This window comes from Hyperolius riggenbachi, chromosome 5 (assembly GCF_040937935.1).
Source record: "Hyperolius riggenbachi isolate aHypRig1 chromosome 5, aHypRig1.pri, whole genome shotgun sequence".
Taxonomy (NCBI): Eukaryota; Metazoa; Chordata; class Amphibia; order Anura; family Hyperoliidae; genus Hyperolius; species Hyperolius riggenbachi.
This window is the reverse complement of record NC_090650.1, coordinates 178,966,086-178,984,670: the sequence shown is the minus strand read 5'-3', so window position 1 is coordinate 178,984,670 and position 18,585 is coordinate 178,966,086. Positions and strand designations below refer to the sequence as shown.

At 43.0% G+C, this 18,585-nt stretch overlaps 1 protein-coding gene across 5 annotated transcripts in view; it reads left to right on the top strand.

Moving 5' to 3' along the window:
- Nucleotides 1-18,585, top strand: part of CLPTM1L (CLPTM1 like) — a 699,988-nt gene that overhangs the window by 109,918 nt on the left and 571,485 nt on the right. For all 5 annotated transcript variants that reach the window (XM_068236456.1, XM_068236455.1, XM_068236457.1 and 2 more), the window contains one exon: nucleotides 288-433. In XM_068236456.1, coding sequence (XP_068092557.1) covers nucleotides 288-433 — 146 coding nt within the window. The remainder of the gene's footprint in view (nucleotides 1-287; nucleotides 434-18,585) is intronic.

Here is an 18,585-nt window from a genome sequence, read left to right as displayed (position 1 = left end):
CGCTGCGTGTCGACAGCTCGGCTTATGATTTATGGGGGTCAAGCAGAGAGCAAACGGCATGTGGGGGGATCGGTATAGCAACAGAGGCTGGGCAGTATATGCAGACCCAGCCTCTGTGTGCAGTTAGCATTCTTAGAACCCACCTCGGGTTCTCTTTAAGTGCTGCAAAAAACATAAATATACTTTCTGCACATGGTCTGTAGGCAGCCAACTTAAAATTATTTGATAAATAAAGGTGGAATCAAATTTCTTGATGATATTTATAATGTATTTGTATTTATTTTAAGCAAATTGATACCGACAAAAAAGAATCCAATGCACTCGATGAACCTGTGTCACACTGGAGATCACGGCTAACACTTAATGTTATGGTGGAGGATTTTGTTTTTGATGGCTCTTCTCTTCCTGCTGATGTCCACAGATATATGAAGATGTAAGTATACATTTGTGGGGGAATGTCAAAATAGTTTGAAAATCAAGCCTTTGTTTGATTAATTCAATTCAATGTGGCAATACTAGAATTCCTTTGGATTTAAAGAGAACCTGTACTGAGTAAAACTATTTAAAATAAACACATGAGGTAACTTCAAAAGAACATTACATAGTTACCTTGCCATCAGTTCCTCTCAGAAGCTTACCATTTTCTTCTGACAATAAGCCCTTCCAGTTCTGACAAGATTTTGTCAGATCTGAAATATATCAGTTTCTGTCAGTAAAATATCAGTTGCTGTCAGTTATAGCTGAGAGGAAAACTGATGTACCAGGTAATGTCCATGTTTCCCTATGGCTCAAGTGGGCAATGTTACAGTTTAACTGTGTGCTGACCAGACAGCTGTTATGGGTAATGGCCATTTTCAAAATGGAGGATGGAAAATTCCCTTGATCACAGCAAACAAACAGGAAGCGGGACAGGAGAAAGAGACTGAGGAGTAGACTACATGGGAGGCAAGTATGACTTGTGTATGCTTATTTTGACTTTTATTTTTCAGTTCAGGTTTTCTTTAAGAATTGGCTAAATAGCAATTTTCATATTATTGGTCAAGAAGTAAACTTTCCCATTTTAATCAGAATAACTAAGGTTATCATCATGTCTTTAATGGCAAGGTTTTTGCAATATAAAGTATTTTCTCATGAATTATCTCACCACGTCTGTTTTTCATGTTATCTACTGTATGTATACAATACAATCACATTTGTAAACCGTTTTTTTCTCCCATAGGACTGACAGTGCATAGATATGTCTCAGATCAATGTAGGGTTGCAGGCTGGACTGTGTTACAGATGAAATAGTCATGTGTATGTAAATGCCATGCTAAACAGGTGGATTTTGAGTTTGGACTTAACGAGACTCTGTAACAGAAAAAGTGCCTCTGGGGCGTGCTTACCTCGGGAGGGGTAAGCCTCTGGATCCTATCGAGGCCTACCCCGTCCGACTCCGTCCCACAATGGTCTTGCTGGGCCCCCCCGAAAGCACAGCCGACAAACTGTCGTACTGTGGTGCAGGCTCAGTAGTGCCTGCAATATTTTCCTTCCTCGGCTCCAGCGCAAGCGCATTAGCACTTCCCAATGGGCTAAGGCAGAAATAGCCGATCCCAATCGGGTCTGCTCTACTGCGCAGGCGACTTGCTAGTAGAGCGGACCCGACTAAGATGGGCTATTTCCACCTGATCCCAAGCCGGGAGTTGCTTCTGCACCTGCACTGGAGCCATTAAGGTAAATATTTTACATTACCGCTGTTTGGAGGGGCCCAGCTAGACCACCGTGGGACGGAGGAGGACGGGGGAAGCATCAATAGAATCCGGAGGCTTCTCCCTCCCAGGGTAAGTACCTCCAGGGGCACTTTTTCTTGTTACAGGTTTTCTTTAAATACTTCCAGGCAGGGGCGTTCCTAGGATCCTTGGAGATTGGGGGCACTAGGTGGGGAGTATATGTGGCGCGCGCATAATCAGTATAGGCATAGATCAAAGATGTATACGCACATACAATTCCGATTGGTCAATCACTTTTACCACCCCCATGCAGGAAATGGGCCAACAGACAATGAATTTGATGAACAGAGCTAAAATTGGCTAATCAAAATTGTATGTGTGTACCAGGCTTTACAGCTAATACTGTACATACTGTAGCAGGGATCAGCATACAATACAGCTGGTTTACAATCAGTAAAGGCACAGAGTAACACCTTATACTGTACACACTGGAGGTAAATCAGCACACAGTGCAGGCACTAGAGAACAGCGTATACTGTACATACTGTAGGCAGCAGAATTCAGCACACTGCAGCTAGCGTGCCAAAAATATGAGGATCATGATGTGCGGCGTGCTTATCGCGCCGCACCGAAAAATGGGTGGGTCATAGACCAGAATATAGGCGTGGTAACGGGTGGAGACAAATTTACATGAACCTAGCAATGGTGGGACATTAAATTATGACAGTGGTGGCGAACCTTTTGGAGGCCGAGTGCCCAAACTGCAACCCAAAAGTCACTTATCTATCGCAAAGTGGCAAAAGCAATTTAAACTAACTGTACTGTACTTTTGCCCATCTGATCTAGTTGCCGACTTTGCCTGTTCACCGTTCTGCCTCTTCTTTCCGATTCTGTACTGTATCTGCTTGTCGGTTGCCGAGCCCGATCCGTCTGACCACTCTACTCTTACCAGAGGGCCCTGACTCTGGTGAGGGGCTCTGTACTGTTAGTGCCCACCAGCTCCTCTGGTGAGGTATCGCTAAATCTATCAGTACTACTGTTGCACCAAGCACGCTACTTCCCATTAGACTACATCAGTTTGCCTGGTATACTTGCATTATTGGTGATTCTGCAGATCACCATATAATCAGGTATATATCTGCATTATAGGTGATTCTGCAGATCACCTCATAATCAGAACTCTGTTTCACTGACACTTATCGTTACGCCTTCATTTCTTAAAGTAATGAGGGCCACTCGTTTTTCTTTACTTAGCTGCTTATTTCTTGCCATAATACAAATTCTAACATTCTATTCAGTAGGACTATCAGCTGTGTATCCACCTGACTTCTCCACAACACAACTAATGGTCCCAACCCCATTTATAAGGCAAGAAATCCCACTTATTAAACCTGACAGGGCACACATGTGAAGTGAAAACCTTTTCAGGTGACTACCTCTTGAAGCTCATCAAGAGAATGCCAAGAGTGTGCAAACCAGTAATCAAAGCAAAAGGTGGCTACTTTAAAGAACCTAGAATATGACATATTTTCAGTTGTTTCACACTTTTTGGTTATGTACTATACTTCCACATGTGTTAATTCATAGTTTGGATGCCTTCAGTGTGAATCTTTTTTTTTTTTTATTTCTTCTGCCCTGTGCTTCAGGGCCACTTAAAAAATGTGTCCCGCCCCGTGACGTCGCGCCACACTGCCGCTCTGATTGGCTGCCGGGTCCCCGGAAGAAGAGCTGGACTATGGGGATCCCGGCGGCTGGAGTATATTGCAGGTAGCCGGGGGGAAAGGCAGAGGTCCCGCAGCGCAGCACCGATTGCGCACGGGACTCCAAAACTGCACGTAGAATCAGCTACCCCGACCTGACCTCGGGCTTACCGCTCGCAGCTCATTTTTCCTACCCCGAGCTCAGGTCGGGCTTAACGCCAGGGAGGCTGCCTGAGGACTACCTATATAAAGTGGGATGTGAAAGTTTGGGCAACCTTTTTAATTGACATAATTTTCCTGTATAAATAGATGGTTGTTACGATAAAAAATGTCAGTTAAATATATCACATAGGAGATACACACAGCGATATTTGAGAAGTAAAATGAAGTTTATTGGATTTACAGAAAGTGTGCAATAATTGTTTGAACAAAATTAGGCAGGTGCATAAATTTGGGCACCTCAAAAAAGAAATAGAATCAATATTTAGTAGATCCTCCTTTTGCAGAAAATACAGCCTCTAAACACTTCCTGTAGGTTCCAATGAGAGTCTGGATTCTGGTTGAAGGTATTTTGGACCATTCCTCTTTACAAAACATCTCTAATTCATTCAGGTTTGATGGCTTCCGAGCATGGACTGCTCTCTTTGACTCACACCACAGATTTTCAATTATATTCAGGTCTGGGGACTGAGATGGCCATTCCAGAACATTGTACTTGTTCCTCTGCATGAATGCCTTAGTGGATTTTGAGCAGTGTTTAGGGTCATTGTCTTGTTGAAAAATCCAGCTCCAACACAGCTTCAGTTTTGTCATTGATTCCTGGACATTGGTCTCCAGAATCTGTCCCTCAACTTTGAGAAGATTCCTAGTCCCTGCACTGGTCACACAGCCCCGCAGCATGATGGAACCACCGCCATATTTTACTGTAGGTAGCAGGTGTTTTTCCTGGAATGCCTTGTTCTTTTTCCTCCATGCATAACACCCCTTTGTTATGCCCAAATAACTCAATTTTAGTTTCATCAGTCCACAGCACCTTATTCCAAAAATGAAGCTGGCTTGTCCAAATGTGCTTTAGCATATCTGAAGCGGCTCTGTTTGTGCTGTGGGGGGAGAAAAGGCTTCCTCTGCACCACTCTCGCATACAGCATCTCCTTGTGTAAAGTGCGCCAAATGGTTGAACAATGCACAGGGACTCCATCGGCAGCAAGATGATGTTGTAGGTGTTTGGTGCTGGTCTGTGGGTTGACTCTGACTGTTCTCAACATTCGTTGCGTCTGTCTATCCAAGATTCTTCTTGGTCTGCCTTTTCGAGCCTTAATTTGAACTGAGCTTGTTGTCTTCCATTTCCTCAATTTTTTCCAAACTGGGAGCTGAAATCTCTGAGACAACAATATTTGTCTTCAGGTCATTTGAGAGTTGTTTTGAGACCCCCATGTTGCTACCCTTATAGAAAATGAAAAGAGGAGGGAAACTTACAAATTACCCCCTTAAAGGGACTCCGAGCAGTGCAGAAACTATGGAAAGATGCATATCATTTTAAAGCTCTCTTTCTCCTCTTTCCAATGATATATAAACCGCCACCCTACGCCTTTTAGTTTTCGCTATTTTCTGCGGCCGCAATTTCAATCGCGAAAATAGAGAAAACTAAAAGGCGTAGGGCGACGATTTAGGTGTTGCCAGAAAGAGGAGAAAGACAGCTTTAAAATGATATCCATCTTTCCATAGTTGCTTGTATTACACAGGACGACACTTTCCCCAGTGTCAGCAGCTCCATTCAGCAGAAAAAAAATCAGATCCAGGAAATTATAGACCTGTAAGCTTAACATCAGTTGTATGCAAACTATTTGAGGGGTTACTAAGAGATACTATACATGACTTCATAGTAGAAAATAATCTTATTTCTCAGCATCAACATGGGTTTACTAAAGACAGGTCCTGTTTGACTAACATGCTCAGCTTTTATGAGGTAGTGAATGCTAATATGGATATTGGGAATGCTGTAGATGTGATATACTTAGACTTTGCTAAGGCCTTCGACACTGTTCCCCACAAAAGTCTGGTGCAAAAGATGAGGATGCAAGGACTGGGGAAGAGTCTGTGTGCTTGGATAGGGAACTGGCTAATGGACAGAAAACAAAGAGTTGTGGTCAATGGATCATACTCAAAATGGGAGACTGTTAGCAGTGGGGTCCCACAGGGGTCTGTACTGGGTCCAGTGCTCTTCAATTTATTTATTAATGACCTAGTGGATACAGTAGTGAGCAATGTTGCTATTTTTGCAGATGATACAAAATTGTGCAGAATCATCAACTCTAAGGAAGATAGTGTTATATTGCAACAGGATCTGGATAGGATGGCTATATGGGCACATACATGGCAGATGAAATTCAATGTTGACAAATGTAAAGTCATGCATTTTGGTCGTACCAATGGTCTAACACCATACAAAATAAATGGGATACAGTTGGGGACATCAAACTTGGAGAAGGACTTAGGAGTACTCATCGACAACAAGTTAAATAATCGTACTCAATGCCAAGCCGCTGCAGCTAAAGCTAACAAAATTTTGGGATGCATTAAAAGGGAAATAAAAACTCGAGATGCTAGCATAATATTGCCCCTGTTTAACTCTCTAGTAAGGCCACATCTGGAATATGGAATTCAGTTCTGGGCACCACATTACAAAAAAGATATTGCAGTTCTAGAGCAGGTGCAGAGACGAGCAACAAAATTGATACGTGGGATGAGAGGTCTCACTTACCAAGAAAGGTTAGATAAACTGGGTTTATTTAGTCTAGAGAAAAGACGCCTTAGAGGAGATCTAATTAACATGTATAAATACATCAGAGGGCAATATAATAGCTTGGCGGATGAGCTTTTTGTCCCTAGGCCTTCTCAAAGGACTAGAGGACATGATCTGCGCATGGAGGAAAAACGTTTTAGCCATTTATTTAGGAAAGGGTTCTTTACAGTAAGAGTGATTAAGATGTGGAATGCATTGCCACAGGAAGTCGTTATGGCAAACTCTATACCTGCATTTAAAGGGGGCTTAGATGCTTTCCTTGCGTTGAATGACATCCATGGCTACAATTACTAGGTAATGCCAATGATGTTGATCCAGGGATTTTATCTGATTGCCATCTGGAGTCGGGAAGGAATTTTTACCTTGTAAGGGTTTTTTCGCCTTCCTCTGGATCAACAGGGATATGTGAGGGAGCAGGCTGGTGTTGTACTTTGTACTGGTTGAACTCGATGGACGTATGTCTTTTTTCAACCAAAGTAACTATGTAACTATGGAAAGATGGATATCATTTTAAAGCTCTCTCTCTCTCCTCTTTCTGGCGACACCTAAATCATTGCCCTACGCCTTTTAGTTTTCTCTATTTTCGCGATTGAACTCGCGGTTGCGGCAATTTCAATCGCGAAAACTAAAAGGCGTAGGGCGGCAGTTTATATATCATTGGAAAGAGGAGAAAGAGAGCTTTAAAATGATATGCATCTTTCCATAGTTTCTGCACTGCTCGGAGTCCCTTTAAATGCCCATCATAATTGGATTCACCTGTGTATGTAGGTCAGGGGTCACTAAGCTTACCAAGCCAATTTTAGTTCCAATAATTAGTTTAAAGGTTTTGAAATCAATAAAATGACAATAAAATGCCCAAATTTATGCACCTGCCTATTTTTATTTAAACAATTATTGTGTGCTTTCTGTATATAAACATCATTTTCACTTCTCAAATACTGTGTGTGTCTCCTATATGATATATTTACCTGACATTTTTTATCCTCTGGTGAAACTCTCAGGATTATTGATGTGCTCAGATTTTTGGAGCTCAGTTGAAGACCTTCTCTCTTTTTTGCTTTAGATGCAGAGAAGGCCTTCAACCAGGTTCACTGGGGCTTCTTAAAAGTAACACTACTACAATTTGGCATAGAAGGTTTATTCTTGACAGCCGTAATGGCTTTATATTCTTCTCCTTCGGCACGGATTAATGTAGCAGGGTTTTATTCTAAAAAAATTAATATATGAAAAGGCATGCCCTTTTTCCCCTCTAATAGTCACATTCACAATAGAAACCCTGGCTGAAGCTACAGTGGGTTGCAAAAGTATTCGGCCCCCTTGAAGTTTTCCACATTTTGTCACATTACTGCCACAAACATGCATCAATTTTATTGGAATTCCACGTAAAAGACCAATACAAAGTGGTGTACATGTGAGAAGTGGATTGAAAATCGTACATCATTCCAAACATTTTTTACAAATAAATAACTGCAAAGTGGGGTGTGCGTAATTATTCGGCCCCCTGAGTCAATACTTTGTAGAACCACCTTTTGCTGCAATTACAGGTGCCAGTCTTTTAGGGTATGTCTCTACCAGCTTTGCACATCTAGAGACTGAAATCATTGCCCATTCTTCTTTGCAAAACAGCTCCAGCTCAGTCAGATTAGATAGACAGCGTTTGTGAACAGCAGGGCCATTCTAACACATGGATATGTTTTGTTTTAAACCATTCTTTTGTTGCCCTGGCTTTATGTTTAGGGTCATTGTCCTGCTGGAAGGTGAACCTCCGCCCCAGTCTCAAGTCTTTTGCAGTCTCCAAGAGGTTTTCTTCAAAGTTTGCCATCCATCCATCTTACCATCAACTCTGACCAGCTTCCCTGACCCTGCTGAAGAGAAGCACCCCCAGAGCATGATACTGCCACCACCATATTTGACAGTGGGGATGGTGTGTTCAGAGTGATGTGCAGTGTTAGTTTTCTGCCACACATAGCGTTTTGCATTTTGGCCAAAAAGTTCAATTTTGGTCTCATCTGACCAGAGCACCTTCTTCCACATGGTTGCTGTGTCCCCCACATGGTTTGTGGCAAACTGCAAACGGGACTTCTTATGCTTTCTGTTAGCAATGCCTTTCTTCTTGCCACTCTTCCATAAAGGCCAACTTTGTACAGTGCATAACTAATAGTTGTCCTATGGACAGAGTCTCCCACCTGAGCTGTAGATCTCTGCAGCTCGTCCAGAGTCACCATGGGCCTCTTGACTGCATTTCTGATCAGCGCTCTCCTTGTTCGGCCTGTGAGTTTAGGTGGATGGCGTTGTCTTGGTAGGTTTACAGTTGTGCCATACTCCTTCCATTTCTGAATAATCGCTTGAACAGTGCTCAGTGGGATGTTCAAGGCTCTGGAAGTCTTTTTGTAGCCTAAGCCTGCTTTAAATTTCTCAATAACTTGATCCCTGACCTGTCTTGGACCTGTCTTGTGTGTTCTTTGGACTTCACGGTGTTGTTGCTCCCAATATTCTCTTAGACAACCTCTGAGGCCCTCACAGAGCAGCTGTATTTGTACTGACATAAGATTACACACAGGTGCACTCTATTTAGTCATTAGCACTCATCAGGCAATGTCTATAGGCAACTGACTGCACTCAGATCAAAGAGGGCCAAATAATTATGCACACACTACTTTGCAGTCATTTATTTGTAAAAAAATGTTTGGAATCATTTATGACTTTCGTTCCACTTCTCATGTGTACACCACTTTGTGTTGGTCTTTCATGTGGAATTCCAATAAAGTTGATTCATGTTTGTGACAGTAATATGACAAAATGTGGAAAACTTCAAGGGGGCCGAATACTTTTGCAACCTACTGTATAAGGGGTGTACTGAAATTCACAGAGTCAAAATACATGGCCAATCCCACAAAATAGGCTTACAATTGTTTGCTGAAGTATTCGGCCCCCTTGAAGTTTTCCACATTTTGTCACATGACTGCCACAAACATGAATCAATTTTATTGGAATTCCACGTGAAAGACCAATACAAAGTGGTGTACACGTGAGAAGTGGAATGAAAATCATACATTATTCCAAATATTTTTTGCAAATAAATAACTGTAAAGTGGGATGTGCGTAATTATCCACCTTTTGATGCACTTTCAGCTGCCAGTCTTTTAGGGTATGTCTCTACCAGCTTTGCACATCTAGAAACTGAAATCCTTGCCCATTTTTCTTTGCAAAACAGCTCCAGCTCAGTCAGATTAGATGGACAGCGTTTGTGAACAGCAGTTTTCAGATCTTGCCACAGATTCTCGATTGGATTTAGATCTGGACTTTGACTGGGCCATTCTAACACATGGATATGTTTTGTATTAAACCATTCCATTGTTGCCCTGGCAATTTTGCAGACTCCAAGAGGTTTTCTTCCAAGATTGCCCTGTATTTGGTTCCATCCATCTTCCCATCAACTCTGACCAGCTTTCCTGTCCCTGCTGAAGAGAAGCACCCCCAGAGCATGATGCTGCCACCACCACGCCATATTTGACAGTGGGGATGGTGTGTTCAGAGTGATGTGCAGTGTTAGTTTTCCGCCACACATAGCGTTTTGCATTTTGGATAAAAAGTTCCATTTTGGTCTTATCTGACCAGAGCACCTTCTTCCACATGTTTGCTGTGTCCTCCACATGGCTTGTGGCAAACTGCAAACGGGACTTCTTATGCTTTTCTGTTAACAATGGCTTTCTTCTTGCCACTCTTCCATAAAGGCCAACTTTGTGTAGTGCACAACTAATAGTTGTCCTATGGACAGATTCCCCCACCTGAGCTGTAGATCTCTGCAGCTTGTCCAGAGTCACCATGGGCCTCTTGACTGCATTTCTGATCAGCGCTCTCCTTGTTCGGCCTGTGAGTTTAGGTATACCGGGACAGCGGCGGGGAGCAGAGCGGTTGGCGTGGGGCAGTCGGCTGCAAGGGGCTGGAGAAAGCACCAGGTGAGTAAAGCTCATTTTGACCATTTAGCCTGATAACTCCTTTAACCAATATTTCGAAGGAATTGGAAAATATTGCTAAATTTGAACTATCTTGGTTGGGAAGAATCGCTGCATTTCAATTGAAGGTCTTACCCCAAATCCTCTATATATTTAGAACAATACATATACCTTTACCGAACAGCTTTTTCTCTCAAATTACAAAAAGGTAGCCAACTATATTTGGGGAAGAAAGAAACACAGAGTGGCATACTCCTTATTAACTATCCCTAAAAAAACCGGTGGCATTGAAATTCCTTGTTTGCAATCTTATTATTACGCATCTATCCTACAAGCCTCTATAGATTGGTGGAAAACGAACTCACCAAAAAAATGGTTCCATATAGAAAACTCTACCTCCCCCATGACCTAAAACCTTTACTCTCTCTACGAATTTTCGGATTCCAGTCTACCAAATCTCCCTACGCTACAGTACAAGCTTCCTTCCTGGCCTGGTCACTTCTATTAAAAACCATATCATCCCTTTAAATACGGATACTTATGAATTATACATGTCTTGTGGCTAGTTATATGCAATTTAGGCACTGCTTATCTGTGAGAAGCCCCAGAACCTGTATAACTTAGATGTGGCAGCATTTAAAGGGATGAGTTGGCAACCCTATCATAAATTCACCCACTACACTTAAGCTTCCGATTGATGCCCTAGCCCTTTTAAAGAGAAACTAAGACCAAGAATTTAACTTTATCCCAATCAGTAGCTGATACCCCCTTTTACATGACAAATCTATTGCATTTCGCAAACAGACTATCAGGGGGCGCTGTATGACTGATATTGTGGTGAAACCCCTCCCACAAGAAGCTCTGAGTACCGCGGTACTCGGCAAACTGCCACAATGTAACAATGTTCACAGACAGGAAATGGCTGTTTATAGCTGTCTAACAGCCAGAACAGCTAGAAACAGCTACATAACCTGCCCACAGTAACAATGTCACCATGTAATACATGTCAGAATGTGAATCTGGGAGAGGAAAGATTTTACAATGAGCAAACCCTGACTAAATCATTTATACATAATTATTGTAAAAATGAAGCACTTTTTTTATTAATTATTTTCACTGGAGTTCCTCTTTAACCTCCCTGGCATTATGATTATTTGCAGCGCACGTCCGCGGGAGGGGTTTTTTTTGCCTATTTTTTTTTTTAACATGTAGCTAGCCTAGCACTATCTACATGCTTCCTCCCTCCCTGCGGCGTCTGCCCAGCCCCTCCGATCGCCGCCGCCGCATAATCCCAACAGGAAATCCCGTTCTAAACGTGAATGACGCCATGGCGACGATCACGATGACGTCATTGACGTGACGTCAGGGGGAGTCCCGATCCTCCCCATAGCGCAGCTTGGTATTTGGCTCTTTTGCGGTGGATCAGCGGCGAGCGGAACAAACATGCAGCTAGCAAAGTGCTAGCTGCGTGTTTGAGGGGAAAAAAAGAAAATCAGACTTGAATAACTGGAAACTGGCAACAGTTTTGTTGCCTTTTTACGATTTGAGAGAAAAATTCCCTATACAAGCTACGGGAATTTTTAAATACCTACGAATGAAGCATCTACTATCATCCCATAAATGGCAGCTTCCCAGAGTTTCTCCTCAATTAAACTCTTACTTACACTCTCCTATTGACTGCAAAGGGAGTTTTTCATTTTGGTACCAGGAACTGATGAACGGTAATCTCAAGCAGCTTGATAAGTATATTAAAGCTTGGTCAGAAAATTTACATTGCCAAATTGACCTAACAACGATTATATCCCTTATTAAAACTATCAACCAATTCTCCTCTTGTGTGAACCATAGAGAAACTTTTCATAACATTTTTCTTAAATGGTACTTCACTCCTAGACGCTTAGTCAATTTTACACACCAAAGCTCCCCTCTTTATTGGCGCAACTGTAACAACATAGGTTCCCTAGTACATATCCTTTGGGAATGCACCTGTATCCAACCATTCTGGATAGGTATTACTGAAGAATTAAGTAAAATTATGCAGCTGCACTTTGTGATTACCCCTCAAATGGCCCTGCTTCATATAGGTATCTTATCTATCCCCCCGAAATTCCACCTGGTGATATATCAAGTATTATGTGTGGCGAGAAGTTTAATAACTGCTAAGGGCTAGTTCACACTTGCTTTAACCTCCTGAGCGGTATGGACGAGCTCAGCTCGTCCATCACCGCCGGAGGCTGCCGCTCAGGCCCTGCTGGGCCGATTTTCTTCAAATAAAGTGCAGCACACGCAGCCGGCACTTTGCCAGCCGCGTGTGCTGCCTAATCGCCGCCGCTCTGCGGTGATTCGCCGCGAGCAGCGGCGAAAGAGGGCCCCCCTAGCCGCCTGAGCCCTGCGCAGCCGGAACAAAAAGTTCCGGCCAGCGCTAAGGGCTGGATCGGAGGCGGCTGACGTCAGGACGTCGGCTGACGTCCATGACGTCACTCCGCTCGTCGCCATGGCGACGATCTAAGCAAAACAAGGAAGGCCGCTCATTGCGGCCTTCCTTGTTTATTCTGGGCGCCGGAGGCGATCGGAAGAACGCCTCCGGAGCGCCCTCTAGTGGGCTTTCATGCAGCCAACTTTCAGTTGGCTGCATGAAATAGTTTTTTTTAATTAAAAAAAAACCCTCCCGCAGCCTCCCTGGCGATCTCAATAGAACGCCGGGGAGGTTAAAAACGTATCCGTAGCTACGTTTTTTGTCCCAGACAAAAAACGGAGTCACGGATACCAATGTTAAAAATAGGAACAGTACACACTCAAGTTAAAAACGTATCCGCGTGCGATCCGCGGAATACGTTTTTAAACCCGGAACGCAGAGTCCGGACTTGCAGCATTTGTCACGGACCCGTATACACGTACGGGTAGTGAAAATCAATGGAGAAACGGGCCTCCCTCTTCACTGACATTTTGGGACACTGGAAACGGATCAGTTTCCAGTGTCCCTTGGTGAAGGATGGCGCCGCCATGCTGGAGGGGGTAGCAGCCAGGACGGGGGGCTGCGGGGAAACTGGCGGCCAGGGGGTTCACACCCCCCCTCCCTTGCTCACCTGGGTGCCCCCCGTCCCCGCTCCCCCTCGCCCATAATGTAATAAATTGTGCCTAAGGAGGTTCGGCGAGCTGGGCACTTCCGCCCACACCGCTCGAGCCACTTCCTGCGATGCCGCCCACTGAAATACAGAGGGCGGCATTGCAGGAAGTGACTCGAGCGGTGTGGGCGGAAGTGCACGGCTCGCCGAACTTCCTTAGGTACAATTTATTACATTATGTGCGAGCTGGAGGGGGAGCGGGGGGCACCCAGATGAGCAAGGGGGGGGGGGGGGGGTTTGACCCCCCTACCCGCCGCTTTGCCTGTAGCCCCCTATTGTGGCTACTACCTCCTCTAGCAAAAAACAAAAAAACATGCAAACGGATCCAGAACGTTTATCTGCATGCTTGTTTCAGGTGTGATTCAGGCACTACTGCAGTTCAAATTCACCAGCAGGGCTGCCAGGCAACTGGTATTGTTTAACAGGAAATAAATATGGAAGCCTCCATATACCTCTCTCTACAGTTGTCCTTTAACCTGTTTTATTTTTGTCAGGTGCTTCCACAGGAGCTAGGCGGGCTATACCTCCAACTGTCCCATATGACATCCTCTGTTTTGTTTTGGTTTTTTTTGCTGATAATGCTTTAAACAATGGACACTCACTATTTGTTTGATTATTTTAATGCACGCAGTTCCACTGGTGTTTTTGCATTAAACTGAACACAGATTAACATTAATAATTTGGTTGCCATTCTCAGTCAAATCTTTACAGGGGTATTAATTGCATGACATATGGTTTGTTGGATAATAGGTTTGTCACTTGCTTTGCTGATTATAAGTTTGCCTTCTTAATACAGAAGGTAAATGGGATAATACAGCTTTAAGTGAACAACTGTGGTTTCCCCTAATGCGTTACTTCCAAATATGCAAATGATATGTTTATGCCCCTGAAAGCCAGGCGCACATCCTAAACTGCTGTGTATGGTAAGCCTATTGCTAATACATTTCACAGATCATCCAACATGCATATGGTCTAGTTTATGGATTGATATGCATTGAGTCTGGACCAGTAATACAGAATACCCAGACAACTTATGGTGACCCAGAGCCACTAGGAAAGTAAAAGGGGCTTGATACCAAAAGCTTCTTACTAAAAAAATAGCCCTCTTAACCTCTTTGGCGGTATGGACAAGCTCAGCTCGTCCATGACCGCCGATGTGCACCGCTCCAGCCTTAGTGGGCCGATTTTCACAATTTTTTTTTAAATCACGCAGCTAGCACTTTGCCAGCGGCAATCGGAAGGGTGGGAGGGATGCAGCAGGGAGGGGGGAATCATGTCGCTAGCGCTAGGCTAGCTACATGATTTAAAAAAAAATAAAAAAAATACTGCTGCGCAGCCACCCTGGCGATCTTAATAGAACGCCAGGGTGGAGCAAGGCTGAATATAAACTTGACTTCTTAACCACTTTCTCCACAGATACAGTATATGTACGTCCTCTATGACTTCATCTAAGCCACAAGGACATAGATATACGGTTTCCCCCTTGCAGCACAGCTGTGCACGATCGGACACACTCCCGTGCGCACCCCTGGCACTTTCAGACGTCATTTTTAAATACCCCCATAGTAGTTACTACATACATAAAGCAGAATACTGTGTATTTCTTCTTAATTGTTTGTGGTTTTTTTTTTTTGAACATTGATGTGAGCCCTGTATACCATGATATAAGGCTCAATGCAGTGAAGCTGACAGACTCTGGAAGCTCTCTAAATAGACAAACAGTCTTTGTTTTCCCTCACCCTCCCTAACTGCCATATAAATCACTGGAAACACTCCTCTGGCAGGCACACATCAAAGCGCCCTTATCCCCCCTCCCCACTTTCCCCCTGTAGGAAATTACCAAGGCAGCTTTCAGCTGCTCGAGCCGAACGGAGTCTACTTGCCACTGCTCTGCTCTTAATGAGCTCCATTCACTTGCTTGCTCACAGTGAGCCAATCCCGTACAACCACAATGTGCATGTACCTCAATGCAGCCTTCCGAGCAGTGGCGATTTTTTATTTATGGAGCATACAGCGCTCACTTGGATGTTAAAAAAAACCACTTACAATTACAAAGAAATGCACATTGATTTTGCTGTATGTATGCAGCAATGTAATCGCATATAAGCCACATTTTTGGGACAAAGAAAATGTCCCAAAACTGGGGGGGAGGGGGGCGGCTTCTATATGAGTCATGTATGGGTATAGTTACCTCTACTCATTCCTGGCAGTGTCTCCCGTGCAGCTCTGCTTGCTAGAAGTTCAGGTTTCACTTCCTTCTCCTCCAGGGGAGCCACTGTCTGTAACCCTTGCAGATCTGTACTTGGTCACTAGATGTCAGCAGCCACTACAAAGCTGCAAGGGAGACGGGAAGATGGCTGCTCACAGACCAGAAGACACTGAAGCCTGGATCTTGCAAGTGCAGAGCTGCAAGGGAGACGGGAAGATGGCCAACGAGGAGAGGTAGCTAGATGTACAATTCAGAATACATTGCACCATATACACTCTATACATACTCTGCATAATCATATACATACTCTGCATAATCATACACATGCACTCTGCATAATAATACACATGCACTGTGCATAATCATACACATGCGCTCTGCATAATCATACACGTGCAATCTGCATAATCATACACATGCACTGTGCATAATCATAGACCTACAATCTGCATAATCATACACCACATGAACTCTACATAATCATACACCTGCAATCTGCATAATCATAGACGTGCACCCTGCTTTATCATACACGTGTACTCTGTGCACGTGTATGATTATGCAGAGTGCACATGTAAACTTATACTCAATCAATATTGTAGTATGTATATCCCATATGGAAACAAAATATCTAGGAATAAAAAAAGGCCTCTATGGATGAATAGAAAGGTTAAAGATAAAATGAAGAGGAAAAAGAATGCCTATAAGGTCTTAAAACAGGATGGGACCGAGGCTGCACTAAAGCAATTATAAGAAGTGCAATAAAAATTGTAAAAAAGAAATTAGGCAGGCAAAGATTGAAGCTGAAAAACAAATCGCTAAGGATATCAAATCTAACCCAAAAAAGATTTACAAGTACATTAACTCTAAAAAAAATAAAGGTTGACTGTATAGGACTCCTAAAGGATGAGGGTGGGAACTCAATGGTGGATGACCAAGGTAAGGCAGAGTTATTAAATGCTTTCTTTGCTTCTGTCTTCACAAAAAAAACAGCACTGTTGCAAACTACAGAGGCGAAAGAGTCTCAATCTTCTAACTGTAATATTAAATACTTAACGCAGGAAAAATTGAAGGCAAGACTAAATAAATAAAAAATAGACAAGGCACCTGGCCCGGATGGCATGCATCCTCGGGTCCTAAGGGAATTAAGTTCAGTTATAGATAAACCCCTTTATCTTATCTTTTGTGACTCTCTTGCAACTGGCAGAGTCCCAGTGGATTTGCGTACAGCCCACGTTTTTCCATTATTTAAGAAGGGCAAAAAATCAGATCCAGGAAATTATAGACCTGTAAGCTTAACATCAGTTGTATGCAAACTATTTGAGGGGTTACTAAGAGATACTATACATGACTTCATAGTAGAAAATAATCTTATTTCTCAGCATCAACATGGGTTTACTAAAGACAGGTCCTGTTTGACTAACATGCTCAGCTTTTATGAGGTAGTGAATGCTAATATGGATATTGGGAATGCTGTAGATGTGATATACTTGGACTTTGCAAAGGCCTTCGACACTGTTCCCCACAAAAGTCTGGTGCAAAAGTTGAGGATGCAAGGACTGGGGAAGAGTCTGTGTTCATGGATAGGGAACTGGCTAATGGACAGAAAACAAAGAGTTGTGGTCAATGGATTGTACTCAAAATGGGAGACTGTTAGCAGTGGGGTCCCACAGGGGTCTGTTCTGGGTCCAGTGTTCTTCAATTTATTTATTAATGACCTAGTAGATGCAGTAGTGAGCAATGTTGCTATTTTTGTAGATGATACAAAATTGTGCAGAATCATCAACTCTCAGGAAGATAGTGTCATATTGCAATAGGATCTGGATAGGATGGCTATATGGGCACATACATGGCAGATGAAATTCAATGTTGACAAATGTAAAGTCATGCATTTTGGACGTACTAATGGTCTAGCACCATACAAAATAAATAGGATACAGTTGGGGACATCAAACTTGGAGAAGGACTTAGGAGTACTCATTGACAACAAGTTAAATAATCGTACTCAATGCCAAGCAGCTGCAGCTAAAGCTAACAAAATTTTGGGATGCATTAAAAGGGAAATAAAAACTCGAGATGCTAGCATAATGTTGCCCCTGTTTAACTCTCTAGTAAGGCCACATCTGGAATATGGAATTCAGTTCTGGGCACCACATTACAAAAAAGATATTGCAGTTTTAGAGCAGGTGCAGAGACGAGCAACAAAATTGATACGTGGGATGGAAGGTCTCACTTATCAAGAAAGGTTAGATAAACTGGGTTTATTTAGTCTAGAGAAAAGACGCCTTAGAGGGGATCTAATTAACATGTATAAATACATCAGAGGGCAATATAATAGCTTGGCGGATGAGCTTTTTGTCCCTATGCCTTCTCAAAGGACTAGAGGACATGATCTGCGCATGGAGGAAAAACGTTTTAGCCATTTATTTAGGAAAGGGTTCTTTACAGTAAAAGTGATTAAGATGTGGAATGCATTGCCACAGGAAGTCGTTATGGCAAACTCTATACCTGCATTTAAAGGGGGCTTAGATGCTTTCCTTGCGTTGAAAGACATCCATGGCTACAATTACTAGGTAATGCCTAATGATGTTGATCCAGGGATTTTATCTGATTGCCATCTGGAGTCGGGAAGGAATTTTTCCCTTTAGGGGCTAATTGGACCATGCCTTGTAAGGGTTTTTTCGCCCCTTATCTGGATCAACAGGGATATGTGAGGGAGCAGGCTGGTGTTGTACTTTATACTGGTTGAACTCGATGGACGTACGTCTTTTTTCAACCAAAATAACTATGTATGATTATGCAGAATTTGCGTGTGTGATTATGCAGAGTGCACGTGTATGATAATACACGTGCACTCTGCATAATCATACACATGCACTCTGCATAATCATACACATGCACTCTGCGTCATCATACACATGCACTCTGCGTCATCATACACGTGCACTCTGCGTCATCATACACGTGCACTCTGCATAATCATACACGTGCACTCTGCATAATCATACACATGCACTCTGCATAATCATACACATGCACTGTGCATAATCATAGACATACAATCTGCATAATCATACACCACA